Source organism: Drosophila bipectinata, chromosome XR (genome assembly GCF_030179905.1).
Source record: "Drosophila bipectinata strain 14024-0381.07 chromosome XR, DbipHiC1v2, whole genome shotgun sequence".
Lineage (NCBI taxonomy): Eukaryota > Metazoa > Arthropoda > Insecta > Diptera > Drosophilidae > Drosophila > Drosophila bipectinata.
Window position 1 is genome coordinate 17,534,927 of NC_091735.1, and position 15,908 is coordinate 17,550,834.

Here is a 15,908-nt window from a genome sequence, read left to right on the forward strand (position 1 = left end):
GACAACATAGTAGGCCTTGATTTTTCAACCTCAAATTGAAAACTAAAAAAATTTTCATTCGACGGAGAACCTTTGAATGACTAGTGCAAAAAAAAAAAACCGGAAAACCACAAAAAATCTAAAATATAACACAAAATATTAACATAAATAGGTAGGCCTTGATTTTTGAATCTCAAATTGAAAACTAATAAATTTTCATTCGACGGAAACCCTTTGAATGACTAGTGCAAAAAAAAAAAACCGGAAAACCACAAAAAACTAAAATATAACACAAAATATTAACATAAATAAGGAAAAGAAAACGATATTAAAATGGCTGACAAACACCGCCGAGTTCGCGAAGATTCTGGTGACGAGGAAAATATGGAGATCCATCCGTCTAAAAAGCGTCGCCTGCAGCCCTCCAGGATCAAGATGTTGCCCAACGAGACTTACGTGGACACATTTGGGCGTCTGATGAACGCCCTGAGCATCCAGAATGGCTGCTCAATAGAACTGAAGCTGGAGGATTTGTCGTATTTCTTCAACGAAAAACTACAGGGCAATAAGCCGGCTGTCCTGCGCACTCTGGCCTCCTGTGTGATCGAACATCCGGCCCATTCCAGTGCCTATGCCACCTTTGTGGGTCTCTTGAACATTGAAAACTACGAGTTTGGTGGCGATTGCGTCCACTTTATTATGAAGAAGCTGCGCACCTCCATGGAGCAAAACCACTGGAAGAATTGCTACGGAATAATGGCCTTTATAGTGGACCTCTTCAATTGCAATGTGGTTACATGCAATTCGCTCATGAGTCTGCTCACTTGCTTCCTGAGCGAGTGCGTCGAGGTGGAGGAGGGCGACGATGTGTCGGACATAACCCCTCAGGCTCGCCGGGATTGGCTGGCCTTTTGCGTGCTGTCCACCCTTCCGTCTGTCGGGAACGAGCTCCAGCAGAAGGCGGCCAACTTCCAGAGTCTACTGCTTACGCTGCAGATCTATGTGAAGAAGCGCATTCCGTTGCATGCCGCAATGCTGGGAATCTGGAGCGGGGGCAGCGGTTGCGCCCAAATGGACTACCTTCACCTGCTCTGGGAACAGGTGAGGCAGCTGCAGATTCAGGAGTGGGAGGAGCCGGAGCATCACCTCCTTCTGCGCCCTTACTTGGCCTTCGACGACACTCTGAGTGCCGCCTTGCAGCATACCCTGCCCCCCCTGAAGATGCCAAAGCATACCCTGAAATCAGAGTATCCTTCTGCACGGGTGGTGTTCCGTATCTTCGATTTCTCGACATGCCCGGATGGCCTGCAAATGCCCCCCATCCTGAGCGTTGAACGGCATCTACTGGAGGTGCAAATCCTGGAGATTCTCAAGGTTCATCACTTGGAGCGTAAGATCTGCGCCGATCATCTTTGGAACTATGCCAAGTCGAAGCCCCAGATTCCGGTCCACTTCTGTATTGTGGAGGTTATCTTTGGCGAGATGCTACAGCTACCCACTTCGCAGTGGACCACCCTTGTATATGGCTCTATTCTGGTGGAGCTGAGCAAGATGCAGCCGGACAAGATCCCTATGGCGGTGATGCAGGGGGCGGACACCATCTTCGCCCAGCTGGAGTGCATGAGTGTGGCCTGCTTCGACCGGCTGGTGAACTTCTTCTCCCACTACCTGAACAACTTTTCCTTCAACTGGCACTGGAGCCAGTGGGCGAAGGACTGCAAAGGCGCCTCCGACCCCACCAGCAGTCAAAGCTTTATTAGCGGCAACTTCCATTTCCAAGCGGTTTTTCTACGGGAGCTCATCAAGAAGTGCCGCCGTTTATCCTACCACGAGAACATGCTCCAAGTGCTACCTGAGAATGCGCTCCACTTTCTGCCACCTCCTCCTCTTTCCCACTTCAGGTATATCGATGATCACGTGCCGGGAGCGAAGCTCTCCCAACACCTCCTTGAGGCGATGAGAGGCCGCAAAGCTGAGCCCGCGGAGGTGAGCAGCATCTTGGGCCATACTAGCATTCTGCATCTTCTCAAGATTAATGTGCTGACCCAGACGTGCCTTCACATCGGCTCCAAGTCTTTCACGCACACCTTTGCCACCCTCGCCCGATACAAGCCGGTGTTTAAGGTTACATTTTGACTCTCCAAGCTAACACAGTAACTAAACCATTTATCCTTACAGCTCCTAGTCAAAAGCGAGTCGGAGCAGCATGCCATTCTAAAGGGTGTCTTCGAGGTGTGGGTCAGAAATGAGCATTTCAAGTACGTGGTGGTGGAGAAGTTGATCCGGATGAAGATCGTGGAGCCCAAATACATAGTGTCCTTTATCTTTTTGCCCGTGCTTCGCGGGGAACTCACCAAGATGTACATGTGGGAGATTTTGCATGCCACGATCCATATCGTGAAGAATCCCGTCCGTCTCTTCCCAAAGAACCGCAGTGCCGAGGAGGAAAAGGAATTGGATAAAATGACCGGAGATACGGAGATCGCTGTCAAGGGTATCCTGCTTTATGTACTCCAGCGATTTGTTAAGGTCCTGGAGAGTTCGATTCCAGGAGCCGAGGGTACCAACACCCGTCACTGGTTCCAGTGGGTCCAGGGCCGGATGCAGGAGTTTCTCTTCATTTACTCCGATGACTATAAAAAGATGGCCACCAAGTTGGTGAAGATCTGCGAGGAGTCCGAGCTGCCCAAGTGCTCTATTAAGGTTATTCAGGCTTATCTCGCCTATACCATGTAGATTTTCTATCTTTCTACCAGCTACAGAGTTTTAAAATATGTATTATGTTTAATTATATATCTATTATATACTAACATAAATTGTAACATATAATATACTCTTGATCTATAAATTATAGACTTCAAATGGAGGCTCTTTACTAATCTTAATTTTATGTCCCATAGTTAAGATTTATTATAAACTTTCCCTAAAAGATTCCAAGGTTCTTAACCCCCCCATAACCTAGTCATTATAATTATGATAACCCTTACGGAACACCTGTGATTATCTTGGAAAGTCGCGCGATTTTCAAGACATAGCTTTATGACCAAAAAAGACTATCACCCTGCCATAAAAATAAAAACAACAAACGCCAAAAATAATATTTGAAAATTACTAGAGATATGGTTTTATTGAGTGCCCTCCAATATAGTGGCGTCACCCAGACCGGCCACCCACTCACAGATCCGCTTGAAGAACTCGGCGTCCACCTGTTCGATAATGCGAACGTTTTCCGGATACTTTTCCCGCTCCCGGAGATGATCGAGTACCATTTGGCCGCGAGTGTGAGTGCCTCGGAGATCGACGTCTGCGTGCCAGGTGCTGTGCTTCCGGACGATCCGCTCCTCGAAGAGCCAGACAGCCACCACGATGGAGTCGCACGGATTCCACGTATTGATGCCGTACAGCTCGATCATGGGCAGCCATTGGGCGGCCTCCACCTGGTTGAGCATTGTGATGGCAGGATGATTGGCCTCCTTGGCTTTTTCGGCGAATTCCTTGAGGCGCCACTCCTGCAGAGGATTAGCATAAGGAACTGTTCTTTTCTTAAAGAAATGTACTTACTATGGGAATGTTGAATCTGTCCGGGAGACAGGGCTCCCAGGGCAGAATGGTGATCGGACAGCGACTCTTAAGGAGCACCGTGTGTGCCGCCTCCGGATCGGAGTGGAAGTTGAACTCGGCGGCTCGGGAGGAGTTGCCCACGCCCTGATAGTTGCCGCCCATGATGAAGATATCTCGAAAGTTGTTCCCGAACTGTTCTCCGTACATCGTATAGCCCAAGGCTAGATTCGTCAATGGGCCCACGGCAAAAATGGTAATCTGTTTGGGTCTCGCCTGGCACAGGGCATGGATGGCGGGCACCGCATGCTCGGGCTGCACGAAGCACTCCACTGGCTCACAGTCGTCGGGGAGGCAATCGCCGAAACCGTCGCGTCCATGAAAGTACTTCTTTTCGTCATCGCGGGATGGAATAAGAGGATCCACGGCTCCCAAATAAATAGGGATCTGAAGTTTTGGATATTTTTAGTAATATTTCCAAACTAATGATTATATTTTTTAATGGATGGTATGATTCATAAACTAAGAAAATCATTAGTAATTAGTAATGATTAAATAACTATATTTCTCACTGGAATTCACATATTTTTCAACTCTCATTGACGCGAAAAATCACTTTCTTTTCGAAGAGAATGCACGTAATAATCACTTTAAAAAATAATAAACAAAAAATATTGACCTAGAGCTAAAAAAACCTTTATAAAAAATGTGTCACATCATGAAACGCTTCTCAGCTGTTTACACAAAGGTTGAAATCGGAAGAAATCGGCGAACATGAATCCGTGAGATACTTCTCGTACTCTTGTTTGTATTTATTAAATACATATACTCGAATTGTTTACCTCTGTGCGATTGGTGGCGATGAGAATGCGCCTCATATTGCGGGCGGCATTCTCCCGGTTGGTGTTTCCACATCCCAGTGTTGTGACCGCCAGTAGCTGGATGTTGTGCGTCTTCTGGGCATGGAGCAGAAGGAGCAGAGCCCAGGCATCGTCACTTCCGCCGTCGCAGTCGAGGATGGCGTATCGGGGTGATGATGAACCATCCTCTCCTGCGATTTTTGTGTTTGTTGATTCACTCGATGCGATTGTCCGTCGTCCGTCTGCCATCGCCGGCGATTGCTGAATGACTACGGCGGACTACCACCTCATACCTCATACCATACGTACTCATCTACCTCGGAGTCTATCGTAGCGCCATATCTTGATACGGGGCTGCACTAAACCGACCTCCCTCCCTTCCGCTGCCTGCTCCTCGGATGACCGTCGCCGCAAACATGTGGGATACTTGGTGGCAACATGTGTGCCGTATTTCATGTTAAATGAAATCAGCTGCGACCGCGAGAGTGGGACAATCGGATATTCCAAGTCCGGAAGAATTTACGAGACGGGTCGACCCATAGATACCCTTCATGTCGTCGGTATCTTCATTTAAATTAATATTTTACAGATTATTCTTGACCCAAAAATATAAAAGCTTACTGGCACACACTCTCATAAGCTAATCAAGCCAGTTGCGGCAGGTCGTTCTGATAATAACGTCTATGTATGTACAATAATGAAAGTCGTTGTCCATAGACTATATCGCCCACTTGCGACAGCGACATGAAGTAATCTAGATTGTACCGTCTATGCTGGTATATATAGTATATAATTATATAGTTAAACGCATTACGGAGGGTTGATGAAGGAAAACAAGTGCCAGTTGGGCAACTTTCGCGCCCAGAGAGGCCTAAAACAAATTTAAATCATTTTCAACACAGATTAATGATGGATAGATGCATTATAATATATTTCTATATCTTTTCTATAGGTTTCTACATTTGTATCTATCTTTAAATAACACACGAAAGGAATTCTTTGTGAAGCTCTTCAAGTCTTTTTAAGTCATCTAGTTTCTTGGAGAAGATCCTTGCTCTTTCTTCGACACAAAAGGAATCCTTTGTGGAGCTCTTCAAGGCTTTTTTAAAATTCAGTTATTTCTTTAATCGTCTAGTTTCTTAGAAAAGATTCTTGCTCTTTCTTCGACACAAAAGGAATTCTTTCTGGAGCTCTTCAAGTCTTTTTTGCTCTTCAAGTCTTATTTCTTCAGTCATTTAGTTTCTTAGCAACGATCCCTACTCTTTCTTGAACACAAAAGGAATTCTTCGTGAAGCTCTTCAAGTCTTTTAGTTATTAGTTATTATTTTAGCCATCAAGTTTCTTAGAAAAGATCCCTGCTCTTTCTTCAACTGGGCTCCAGACTGGGCTTCGTTTTCTTTAGTTTCTTGCGAAGCTTCACAAGTCATTAAACGCATTCGTCTATAATTCTTCAGTATCTCTTCGCCCTCATGTTTGTATCCAGGCCACTTGCTTGGTGCTCCATAATCCTTGGCGATTAGGTATGACTTGTACACGAAAGTGGGCATCATTTTGGAGGTATTCTTTATTGGACTAGGACCAAAATCATTTAACGAAAATTCGTTTTAAAGTACAAAATAAATTTAGTTGTTTGCTGTTTCTTATGTGGATGTGAATCTATTAATGTCTAAAAGTAAAGTGAACTAAACGTAGTACAGTCTACAGGATATACATTTCCCAGCCTGCTGATTTGAATAGAATTTGAATTTCAAAATGAAACGTTTAAATATTTGCCGCCAAGTACAAAGTGCCACCGCTAGCACCGATAGGCAATAGTGCCACCACTCTTATCGCTTTCGTTGATTGTTGTTTAGCCAGATTATCATCCACATGGAAGATTATGTTAATTATTTTATCAAACTTCGCCTGAGTTGACTCTAGTTCTTATTTCTCGACATGGCGGACAGTGGAAAATGTGATGCTACCTCAAACCAAAATAACCGTTTGGTTATATTCGACTGCGATATTGGCACGGACGATGCCTGGGCCCTGGCTATGATGCTCCGGGCGGAGGATCTGTTGCTGCCTGACGGAAGACGCATTAAAGTGGTGGCCATTACCTGCGTCCAGGGCAACACGGATGTCCACAATGGAACACTAAATGCCTTGAGAATCGCTACAACGCTGAACAGAAGAGATGTAAGTATAAAATAAAATAATCATCATTTTTTCATATTTTGATTTTTAATTAAAAACCAGAACTACATAGAACAAGATTTTTGAATAAATTAGTATAATACCCAATTCTTCATTTGCAATCCCACAGGTACCAATTTACAAAGGCTGCGCTAATCCCATAGTGCCTCGGACTTGGAACTACACTTATCGCTTTCATGGCATGGACGGTCTGAACGACATCGGTGACTATCCAAACATAGACGGATACACAGAGAAGCCAGAACACGCCGTGAATGCCATGTACCGCTTGGTCTGTGAATTTCCCGGTCGTGTCGATTTCCTTCTGCTGGGACCCTTGACAAACTTTGCCAATTGCATTAACCTTTATGGAGACGATTTTCTGGACAAAATTGGCGATGTTTTCATAATGGGTGGTAATTACCAAGGCAAAGGGAATGTGTCCAAGAGCGGAGAGTTTAATTTCATGATGGATCCAGAGGCGGCGCACATTACCGTGGAAAATTTGAAAAAGCCTGCACTTATCCTACCCTGGGAGCCCTGCGTCGATGGCGAGTTCGGAGTGAGTCTCGACTGGCGGCTAAATGTCCTTGGAGCTGTTGATCATCCATTCGTGGAGCTTCTGACCAAAGTGGAGAGATCCATGCTGGTTCCCCGAGGCTTTGAGAAGTGGATTAGCTGCGATTCCCTCCTTGCGGCCGCATATCTATTTCCGGAGGCGATGATTGCCGATCAGAAAGAGTTCTATGCCACTGTGGAACTTTCCGGAATCCACACCAGAGGTCAGATGGTGCTCGATCACCTGCGTGGCCGCAAAGTGGACTCCATCCATGGCAAGAAATTCAACTTGAGGATCATAAGACGACTTCATTCGGAACCCTTCCGCACAATTATCAGCTGGGCAGGATATCTGCCCCAAGCAGACATCGCGAAACTGTGTCAGCCCAAAGCATAAACTACCTCGACAACTTAAAGCTGTTTATAATTCTTAAGCCTACCTTGACGCTATAAAGGTTTAAAATTCTTATCGTGTGATCTGTCGTGTGTCGACTAATATCAATAAGGACTATCGATGATGAACCTCCTGTCTTTTCGAATTATATGTGGGAGCGGGAAAAATATGTATGTGTTGCATAATTGCAAAGACTTACATCGATAACCATTCCATATTGTGTGTTGTAAGGTCAAAGGTGAAGAAAAAATATAGACCAGAAGAGGACCGAAGAGGTACGCGGGGCGCGCGATCGGTTCGTATTTGGATCAACAGGCGCCGGGGGAAATCTTTTTTTTTTCATTTGAATTTAACGGTTTAGGGCCCACTCACGATACACACAAGGTCCACAAAGGTTCCACATGCCACCTAAGACACATACCCAGCCAAGACACCACCCAGTGGATCCGTGACGTCACTGATTTTACTGGCTGAAATTTTGTCAAATTTTGTCTCAAATTATCGAAATTTTTCCAATATTTTTGAGTTTTCCGGAATTTTCCTGAATTTTATCCGAACGTTCTTGAGTTTTCCGGAATTTTTCTTATTTTTTCCCGATTTTCTAACGATTTTTAAACTTTTTCGGGTTTTCCGAAATTTTCCCAAACTTTCTTCAGTTTTCCAGCATTTTCCAGAATTTTTCAACAGAATCCACCTACTATGCGTTTCTGTTCGCCTGGTACTCCGAGCCTGGTACCGCGCCGAAATCCACTTTTTCGAAGCCGCAAAAAAAATTGCAAGTCATTCTGAAATATAAAAAAATTGAGAAAAATTCTTGAACATGCTGAAAAACTCAAGAAAATTTTGGAAAATTGGAAAACCGTGAAAAAAAATCGGAAGAAGTATAAAAATACGGAAAAACTCAAGAAAATTCGGAAAAAATAGGGGAAAGAGCCCGAGATTTTAGAGGCAATATCTAGATGCCGTTTGTGGTTCGATCTGGCAACCATGTACATTTTCGGAATCAGCGCTCGAATGTCCATCGAACTGCATACCACGATTTTCGATATCGAACAACTCTTTTTCGACCGATTTTTCGCTATACATACGATATTTTTCGATTTTCTCCGAAAAATTTGTTGTCCGTGTTCGACAAAATTGGTATGCAATTCGATTGACTTTGGGACGCTGATTTCGAAAATGTCAAGCGTTGCCAGATTGGACTGCAAACGGCCGATATATGGGCTCTAGAATCTCTATTTCTGGCCCGATCTGGCAGCCCTGCACATTTTCGGAATCAGCGTATCAATGTTAGTCGAACTGACAAAATACCAATTTTGTCGAAATCGAACAAAACATTTTTCAGCAAAAATCTAATAAAAAAATTATGTAAGCCTTACGGCGTTGCCAGATCGGACCACCGATTTTTTCGATTTTCGCCGAAAAATTTTTTTATAGCTCGATAGATTTTGGGGCGCTGTCGTATAGATATTTATCGATAGCTATATTTCAACACACCCCCACAGCGCTTTGCAACACCAAAACTAGGCGCCAAGTTCGAATTTCTTTCGCAGTCTTTCCAGACACAGGAACATTTATTGAAACTACAAAAAATTCGGATGTATATATTTTTTCAGGACTACAGTGGTGTACAATCAGTGTTTCAATAAATCGATGCAATGCCAAGTGATAAAATTCACAGAGTGCTTTAGTCTACTTCAATCTTATAGAAAAAAAATAGAGGTAGCTTTGGTAAAAGCCAAAGCAATAACTTTTATATAATTTTTATGTTAAATAGTAGTAGCTATATGAAAGAATCGACTGATCTTAGTTTTTAAGTTCAAAACTAACTAAACTTATGCCAACTTTGGTAGTTACGATACATGACAGCTAGATACTATATCTTGGTATAGGATATTACAATTTGTATAATTTTTGTTTAATTTTTAGTAGAAAATATATTATTAAAAATTTTATCTTCCAATGCTAATTGACATGCATCCTGAATGTGAAAATACTACATAGCATATATATATGTTTCTGATAAAAAAAATGGTGTTTCTGAGTTTAAGTTTTTTTTAAAACATACTATTTAGATAGTTGCTGATAGTTTAAATTAAACATCTAGATAGTTTACAAAAAACGATTGCATTACAAAAATAAGACCTAAAATATAATGTTTGTTAAGAATTAGAAAACAAATTTCAATAGGATAACAATTTTTTGTAGTTTTTCATAGATTTGACAACTCACTGTACACAACCAGCAAAATTAAATATTTACAACCAACAATCGTATGTTTTTTAAAGGAAAATATTGGCCAAATCAAGCCTTAAAAGGTGTGCGACTTATTTTACTAAAATTACGGAAAGAATTTTGTGTTTTTTTTTAAGATAAGGCCGAATGGAAAAAGACTGTAACTGCATATTAAATGGATCTAGAATCTAGATTTAGAGAAGGAGCTACATCTAGGCCTACACTTCCTTTTCATTTGAATATATATGTACAGGATAATGCCTTTTGCTGATGTGCCCGATTATTTAAAGCTACATATTAGTGATTGGCATAGGCTAACATTAAAAGAGTACATTTTAAAAAAATGTTCAAGTCAAAGTTAATTATCAATTCCGTTTAGGTTTCATAAAGTTGTAGAGTGAGGAACAAATACGAATACTAGGACTATAAACTAAGCAGTTTCTTTGGATTTGACATATTTTAAAATGGCCACAAAACATTCAAAATTAATTTAAGTTACGAGCAATAGAAGGCACATAGTAGATAACAGTGGATAGAAGAATTTATACATTAAGATATATATATCCTAAAAGCTACAATAATTTGTTTGTGCTATCATTGCAGCAAAAGGCATTGAACTGCAGATCTAAAAAAAAAAATTAATTATGATATATGTGTCTTGTATAATTCCAACAGTGCGTTTTTGTATAAACTTTTGCGAGTATATATTGTTCCTAGACGGGAATTCCCGTGCGATCCTTGATCTTTCCGAGGACATTCACATGAACTTTCGAGTAGCCACTTGGTTTCTTGGACAATCCTCCGGGAGCAGCAGCACCAGGCAGCGGAACCGCTGCCGTTGAAATGCCTACGTCTATCGAGGCCGATGCCGAGGCCGAGGACAGTGGCGATGAGTGCTTGGAGTCGTCCAGGTGGGAGGATCTTTGGGTGGAGATGAGGAGATCCTCGCTGCTGGGCCGCATCTGCGCCGAGGAAGGTGTGTAGATCGGTTGCAGTTTGTCCACCTCGTCGTCGATAGCCTTGAACTGCCAGCTCCAGTTGGGTCTGTAGAGGAAGGGCCGGTGATCGAACCGATTGTCGTCCGGACTGTATCCCTCGGCGTGCACCGACGGCGTCAGCACGGTCATCTTGTGCCTATTGATGGCGTAGCACCTAAAGAAGTGCTTCACCTTATCGGCCACCTCCTTGGGACTAAGGTCGCCCTTCCAGGTGGCCACCAGCCGGCAGAACATACTATACGGCCCGCAGAAGGATTGTTTCCTCAATCTTCCGTACTCCGATAGCTCCGCATACGTCATTCCCATGTCCTGCTCATCCGTCTGCTGGAGTTCTCCGTTCTCCTGGAGCGGTTCCAGCTCCGCGGTGGGCGGGGCCTCGATGATCTGTTCCAGAACGGGTAGATTGAACCTACATAAAAAGATTAAAATGGTAAGAGGCTGGAATATGTGTGGATATGACCCTCTCACTCACTTTTCTTTGGCGTAGGCCAGAAATCTTCGCAGGTCCGTCTTGGAGATGCCGCCAATAGGATTAATGTCCGCCGAGGAGCAGTCGTACTTGGTGAGGTATCCCCGCAGGGACTCGTCCACGTTAGCAGAGCCTAGGACGAGAAGTCCACCCGGTCGATTTCTGACCCACAACATCAGCTGGGCGAAGATGTAGGCCAGGACCATGCGGATGCGGGATTGGATGTTCTGGAGAGCCAGATTCTGGCGGGCACAGCCACCCTGGGTGCGGAAACGTGGTGTCAGGCCAGTGACGGCATTAAAGATGCCCAGCAAGGCATTGACGGCGAGGTCGATGCTGATCTCGATGTGGTAGCTGCCCAGTTGGTTGGCCAGTTGGGCGGCTCGTCGGCGAGTCTCCTTGCTACTGTTGACGCTGCCCATGAAGCAGGTGACGAGCAATCGGTTGCACAGCCCGGCAGCGTTGTCCGGCGTGTAGTCCGTGTCGGCCAGGATCTTGCGGATGTCGTGCAGCACCTGAGCGTCGCCCAGCTGAACAGCCTGGACGATCAGCCGGCACATGGAGTGAACTATGGTGGCGGAGCTGCTGGAGTCCACACCGCCACTCAAAGGCAAGAAGAAGCCACCTTGTCCCGAACGCCGAAGGTAATCCCACAGCCAGCAGGCGGGGCCCAAGGCTATCTCCTCCTCCGGCGTGTGGTTGGGCCAGTTGAGGGGCGGAGTCGAGGTCTTGAATATATCACTGTGGGTTGACATCTCGAAGTCGCAATGAATCCTGGGATAATTTGCTGCCCCGGCGGCGGCCGAGCATCTCGATCGCAGGCTAACCCTATAGGCTCTGATCTCCTCCAGATCAATTGTGGCCAGGGTGACCTCCACATCCTGCAGCGCGAACTGCTGGCCCCTTGCCAGGAGCTCTCCGTTGAGGGCGATGGCCGAACAGCCGTTAAAGTAGACCCGCTGGCCGTCGCATCCGCGCAGATTGCTGAAGAGGTAGGCTCCTCCCGCCTTGAAGCTGGCGTTTCGGATGAGATCGGTGGTGATGTGGGCCTTCCTCAGCTCCATATAACTACCCGAGCTGTTCACTATCAGCTCCACTCCTGCCAGCGACATCTCGATGTGCTTGCTTCGCACATTCCACAGCTCCTCGCAGATCTCGTAGCCCAGGCATGTGTCCCTGGTGGCGATCACCGCATCCCCGAACGGCACCGTCTGCTGCCCTGTGTGCTGGGCAATCATTCGCGGCAAGACAAACTCCTCCGTTTGCAATGCCTTTGTCCAGGCGGTGAACCAGCGTGACTCCCGATAATTGCCATCATCGCACATGGCCATCTTGGGCCGGATGAGGAGCAGCTGGCGATTAAAGAACGCCACCCGACAGTTGTAGGCCACATTGCGATGCATCACCGGCATTCCCACGTCCACCAGCATGTTCTCACTAGCGATATGGAGGATATATAATAGAATTTTATATAATTGCAGAGAAAACTCACCAAATGGGCGACATCATGACCTCCAGGAGCACTTCCCAGGAGTGCAGGAATGTGTCCGGCTCTCGGAAATGATCCTCGCAGCTATAGCCACTGTGGAAGAAAGATATAATTAATTAAATATTATGATATTTATTATTATATACTCTTCTCAACTCACCAAACCTCCAACTCGGGTCCTGTCCTATAGCTGGCCCCCATATCCTTGGCCTCCAGTATGGACTGCAGTATCCTGGCCATGTTGCCCTCAAAATCCAGGGCCCATTGATTCAATGTGGACACAGCCACCGTAACTTTGCGTCCCATATCGAGTTTTTTTTTATTGTTTTTTTTACAAATAATTTAATTAAATTTCACTGTTTTTTTTTTTTTAGTTGGTTCCTTGGTTTTATTTGTTATCCTTGTTGTTGCGTTTCTTTTATTTTTTTGTTTTTATTGTCAGTTCAAAAATCGGCAGTTATCAACTGAAATAAATGAGAAAGAGTAGCCACAAATTAATTAATTACACAATGCAGTGGCAATTAGTTAGTGATTATGATTATTGCAGCAGAAACGAACTTTTCTGCTTCTCGGGGACTTTTGGTCTGGCTTTTCGATGATTGTTGATTGTTGTAGTTGCCACCAGATGTTGCTAGTCGCCAGTTGCTATTGTTATTATGGTTATTGTTGCTATTGCCACTTGCCACTTGCCGCTGCTGCGGCCATATATCTGGGTTATTGATCAAACATCTGCCAAGTCGCCGGTGGCAGCGGTTCTCAAAAAAAAAAAATATTGCCCCGCTGACGTAGCCGGCATCTAAAATTAGAACTCCATAAATTCATAGGGCGGGGGGAGGGGGCAAGGGGCAAGGTATAATGTGCCACCACAAAATCATGGCTCAGTTAACCCTCGAACTTTGACCAAAAAATAAATATGCATCAAAAAAGCTAAAAAGTTTGCAGGAAAATAATTGTAGGAAAACATGTAACTGATACAAGGATATTTTTTAAAAGAAATGGTTTTAGTTTTTAAATAAATTATTTTTAACTTTAACAAGGATTTAAAAAAATCTCTATAAGTATACTATATTTTATAAAAATCTATTATAAACCTATTATCTATTCTACATACCTATTATCTATCTATTAACCTCTAACCTATTATCTGTAATATAGTATCTACCTTTAATTAACCCCTTGATAACCCTTACCATTCATGGGTTAAGTCGAGGCTTAATTAATATTTACTCAAAAGAGGAGTGCGTTGCACTTCGGAAATTCCCCATCAAGTTGAGGAATTTCCGTTGCCTTGGCCACATCCTTTTTGCCACCAGCCCTCCCTCACTGCTTTTACTTGCCAGAGGCAGTAGCCACAACTCCCCCCCTCCCCCCTCCAACCTGCCACATTTTTCACCTGCCCTGCCACCAAAACTTCACTCCACTCCACTCCATATATCATTCATTTATCGTGACGCACTTTTGGCATTTTGAGCTGAAAAATTGAAAGCCAAAATGAATAAGAGCTACACTGAGAAAAACTTGTGATATTTTACAAAATTTTATTACAAATTAAGTGAAAAAAAAAATAATTAAAATTTGATTTTTTTTATATTTAAAATTTTATTTAAAAAAAAACTTGAAAAAATAACATATTTTTTTGAGTGTTTTTTTGGTTTAAAAAATTTAAAAATTGTATGCAAATTTTCTTTGCAAAGCTAAAAGTTTAAACACGCAACCCACGCATACACACACACACCACAAACACACACGCACACACTAATGCAATCCTTAAGGTGAAATTTTCTCATAAAGTTCAGAGTTCATTTAGTTTTCCACATAGAAAGTCGCGCATATTAAATTTTCTGGCGCTTGATGGCAACCTGACAGCAACACATTCGCCCCCAACCTTTGACCCCAAAGGCCCTCTGCTACCACCAACCACCCCCCGCCTGGATAAAGTTTTGATAAAGTTGCGTTTAGGATTTTTCGACGCCTCTGCCATATGTGTGTGGGAATTTTAGTGAGACGGACTGTCAGTTGCATTCTTGTCAGTTTTCCTTCTTTATAGGACAAGTTTTTTGGGAAAAAAATATGCAAAAAGGATAGAGAAGGAGACGAAAGGATATGGAAAAATATGGAATTTATATTTGGGTTATAAATAAAATTTAATTTAATTTAATTTTTAGACTCAAAAGATAAGAGAAATGAATTAATTTTAAGAAGTCCAGAGCCCAGAAGATTATATTAATGATACCCCATACTTTTCTTTTATTTCTATTTCTAAACCTTAAACTACCTTTAAAAAAAAACTATAAAATATAAACTTTTATTTTATAACTTAATTAATAAACTAAACTTTATTAAAATAATTCCAATCCCCAAAAAAAAAGTCAAAAATCCCTTCCAACTGAAAAAAATTTGAAAGAAAAACACTGAAACCCAAGTCAGGTGTTTAATGGCATTGGGCGTAAGGGGGCGTGACGAATTGGCATGTTTATGTGTATGTGTGAGTGTGTGTGTGTGAGGCGGTATGCGTGCCGCAAGGGAAATGCATTGAACTTTGAACCGCGCCAAAGGGCAAAGCTTCGTTCAGTGCAAAATGCAGAGAAAAAGCTGGAATGCAGAATGCAGAAAAAAAAACTTTTGCCAATTGGCAGCCAATTTTAATGGCAGCAGGCGGTGTCGAGGGGGGGGGAGGTGTATATCTGATAAATATGCTAGTACATACGATTATCTGTAATAAAGGGTGTTGTTGGTTACTATCTCTCCAAAAAGGGTTAACCCAAAAAGACAAGGGGGTTATATGATACCCGGTACTTGGACTTTTTTAGGAGAGCTTTTGTAGCTTTTCTTTTGAGAGTCTCCTTTGGGAGATGATAGTTATTATACCCGATACTTATAGCATCCTTTGATATGACTAAGATAAAGATTCTTTTAAGAAAACTGAAATGAATGATACCCGATACTTTCTCTTAAATGCCAATTTTGAAATAATTTTAATTAAATTATATAGAAAGGATCAGAACTGATGAAACTCTAGAGAAGATCACCCTGTATCCTCCTAATGGACTCGCATGTGCATTATAGCATTATGGCAGTAGGTGCTGGCACGCCAGCCGGCCCGCTTTTCCAACTTCGGCTTGGGCTTGGGCTTGGCAGCGGTTCTGGGTTCTGGGAAAGCGGGAAAAATGCCCAAGGAAATGGGAACGGACCG

At 43.3% G+C, this 15,908-nt stretch overlaps 4 protein-coding genes across 6 annotated transcripts in view; 2 read left to right on the forward strand and 2 right to left on the reverse strand.

Annotated features, from left to right (window-relative positions):
• The first annotated feature begins 79 nt into the window (after nucleotides 1-79).
• Nucleotides 80-2,864, forward strand: LOC108123640 (nuclear cap-binding protein subunit 1). 2 transcript variants are annotated; one of them, XM_070283038.1, is made up of 3 exons: nucleotides 80-151; nucleotides 226-2,103; nucleotides 2,158-2,864. In XM_070283038.1, exons 2-3 carry the CDS (start codon nucleotides 313-315, stop codon nucleotides 2,713-2,715), a joined length of 2,349 nt encoding a protein of 782 aa, XP_070139139.1. In that variant the 5' UTR covers nucleotides 80-151; nucleotides 226-312; the 3' UTR covers nucleotides 2,716-2,864. The 2 variants fall into 2 exon arrangements, with proteins under 2 accessions (XP_070139139.1, XP_017094373.2); XM_017238884.3 differs by lacking the exon at nucleotides 80-151 and having other exon boundaries at nucleotides 199-2,103.
• Nucleotides 2,865-3,074: 210 nt separating this feature from the next.
• On the reverse strand, nucleotides 3,075-4,778 carry LOC108123637 (nucleoside hydrolase). Its single transcript, XM_017238882.3, has 3 exons — nucleotides 4,380-4,778; nucleotides 3,541-3,984; nucleotides 3,075-3,488 (listed from the first exon to the last, which is right to left on the reverse strand). The coding sequence occupies exons 1-3, from the start codon at nucleotides 4,644-4,646 to the stop codon at nucleotides 3,105-3,107; spliced, it is 1,095 nt and encodes a 364-aa protein (XP_017094371.2). The 5' UTR covers nucleotides 4,647-4,778; the 3' UTR covers nucleotides 3,075-3,104.
• A 1,442-nt stretch (nucleotides 4,779-6,220) lies between these two features.
• Nucleotides 6,221-7,652, forward strand: LOC108123641 (nucleoside hydrolase). The gene is made up of 2 exons (XM_017238885.3): nucleotides 6,221-6,575; nucleotides 6,703-7,652. The coding sequence occupies exons 1-2, from the start codon at nucleotides 6,333-6,335 to the stop codon at nucleotides 7,525-7,527; spliced, it is 1,068 nt and encodes a 355-aa protein (XP_017094374.2). The 5' UTR covers nucleotides 6,221-6,332; the 3' UTR covers nucleotides 7,528-7,652.
• Nucleotides 7,653-9,097: 1,445 nt separating this feature from the next.
• Nadsyn (NAD synthetase) overlaps nucleotides 9,098-15,908 on the reverse strand; it is a 34,879-nt gene continuing 28,068 nt past the window's right edge. For both annotated transcript variants that reach the window (XM_017238935.2, XM_017238934.2), the window contains 4 exons: nucleotides 12,876-13,179; nucleotides 12,719-12,808; nucleotides 11,230-12,663; nucleotides 9,098-11,166 (listed from right to left, as the gene is read on the reverse strand). In XM_017238935.2, the coding sequence (XP_017094424.1) occupies nucleotides 10,473-11,166; nucleotides 11,230-12,663; nucleotides 12,719-12,808; nucleotides 12,876-13,021 (2,364 nt within the window). In that variant the 5' untranslated portion in view covers nucleotides 13,022-13,179 and the 3' untranslated portion in view covers nucleotides 9,098-10,472. The remainder of the gene's footprint in view (nucleotides 11,167-11,229; nucleotides 12,664-12,718; nucleotides 12,809-12,875; nucleotides 13,180-15,908) is intronic.

Coding starts and splice junctions, on each gene's coding strand:
- LOC108123640 (XM_070283038.1), top strand. CDS start 313: ATGGCTGACAAACACCGCCGAGTTCGCGAAGATTCTGGTGACGAGGAA. Junction 2,104..2,157: donor GATACAAGCCGGTGTTTAAG/GTTACATTTTGA, acceptor TTATCCTTACAG/CTCCTAGTCAAAAGCGAGTC.
- LOC108123637 (XM_017238882.3), bottom strand. CDS start 4,646: ATGGCAGACGGACGACGGACAATCGCATCGAGTGAATCAACAAACACA. Junction 3,985..4,379: donor TCGCCACCAATCGCACAGAG/GTAAACAATTCG, acceptor CCAAAACTTCAG/ATCCCTATTTATTTGGGAGC. Junction 3,489..3,540: donor ACAGATTCAACATTCCCATA/GTAAGTACATTT, acceptor AATCCTCTGCAG/GAGTGGCGCCTCAAGGAATT.
- LOC108123641 (XM_017238885.3), top strand. CDS start 6,333: ATGGCGGACAGTGGAAAATGTGATGCTACCTCAAACCAAAATAACCGT. Junction 6,576..6,702: donor CAACGCTGAACAGAAGAGAT/GTAAGTATAAAA, acceptor GCAATCCCACAG/GTACCAATTTACAAAGGCTG.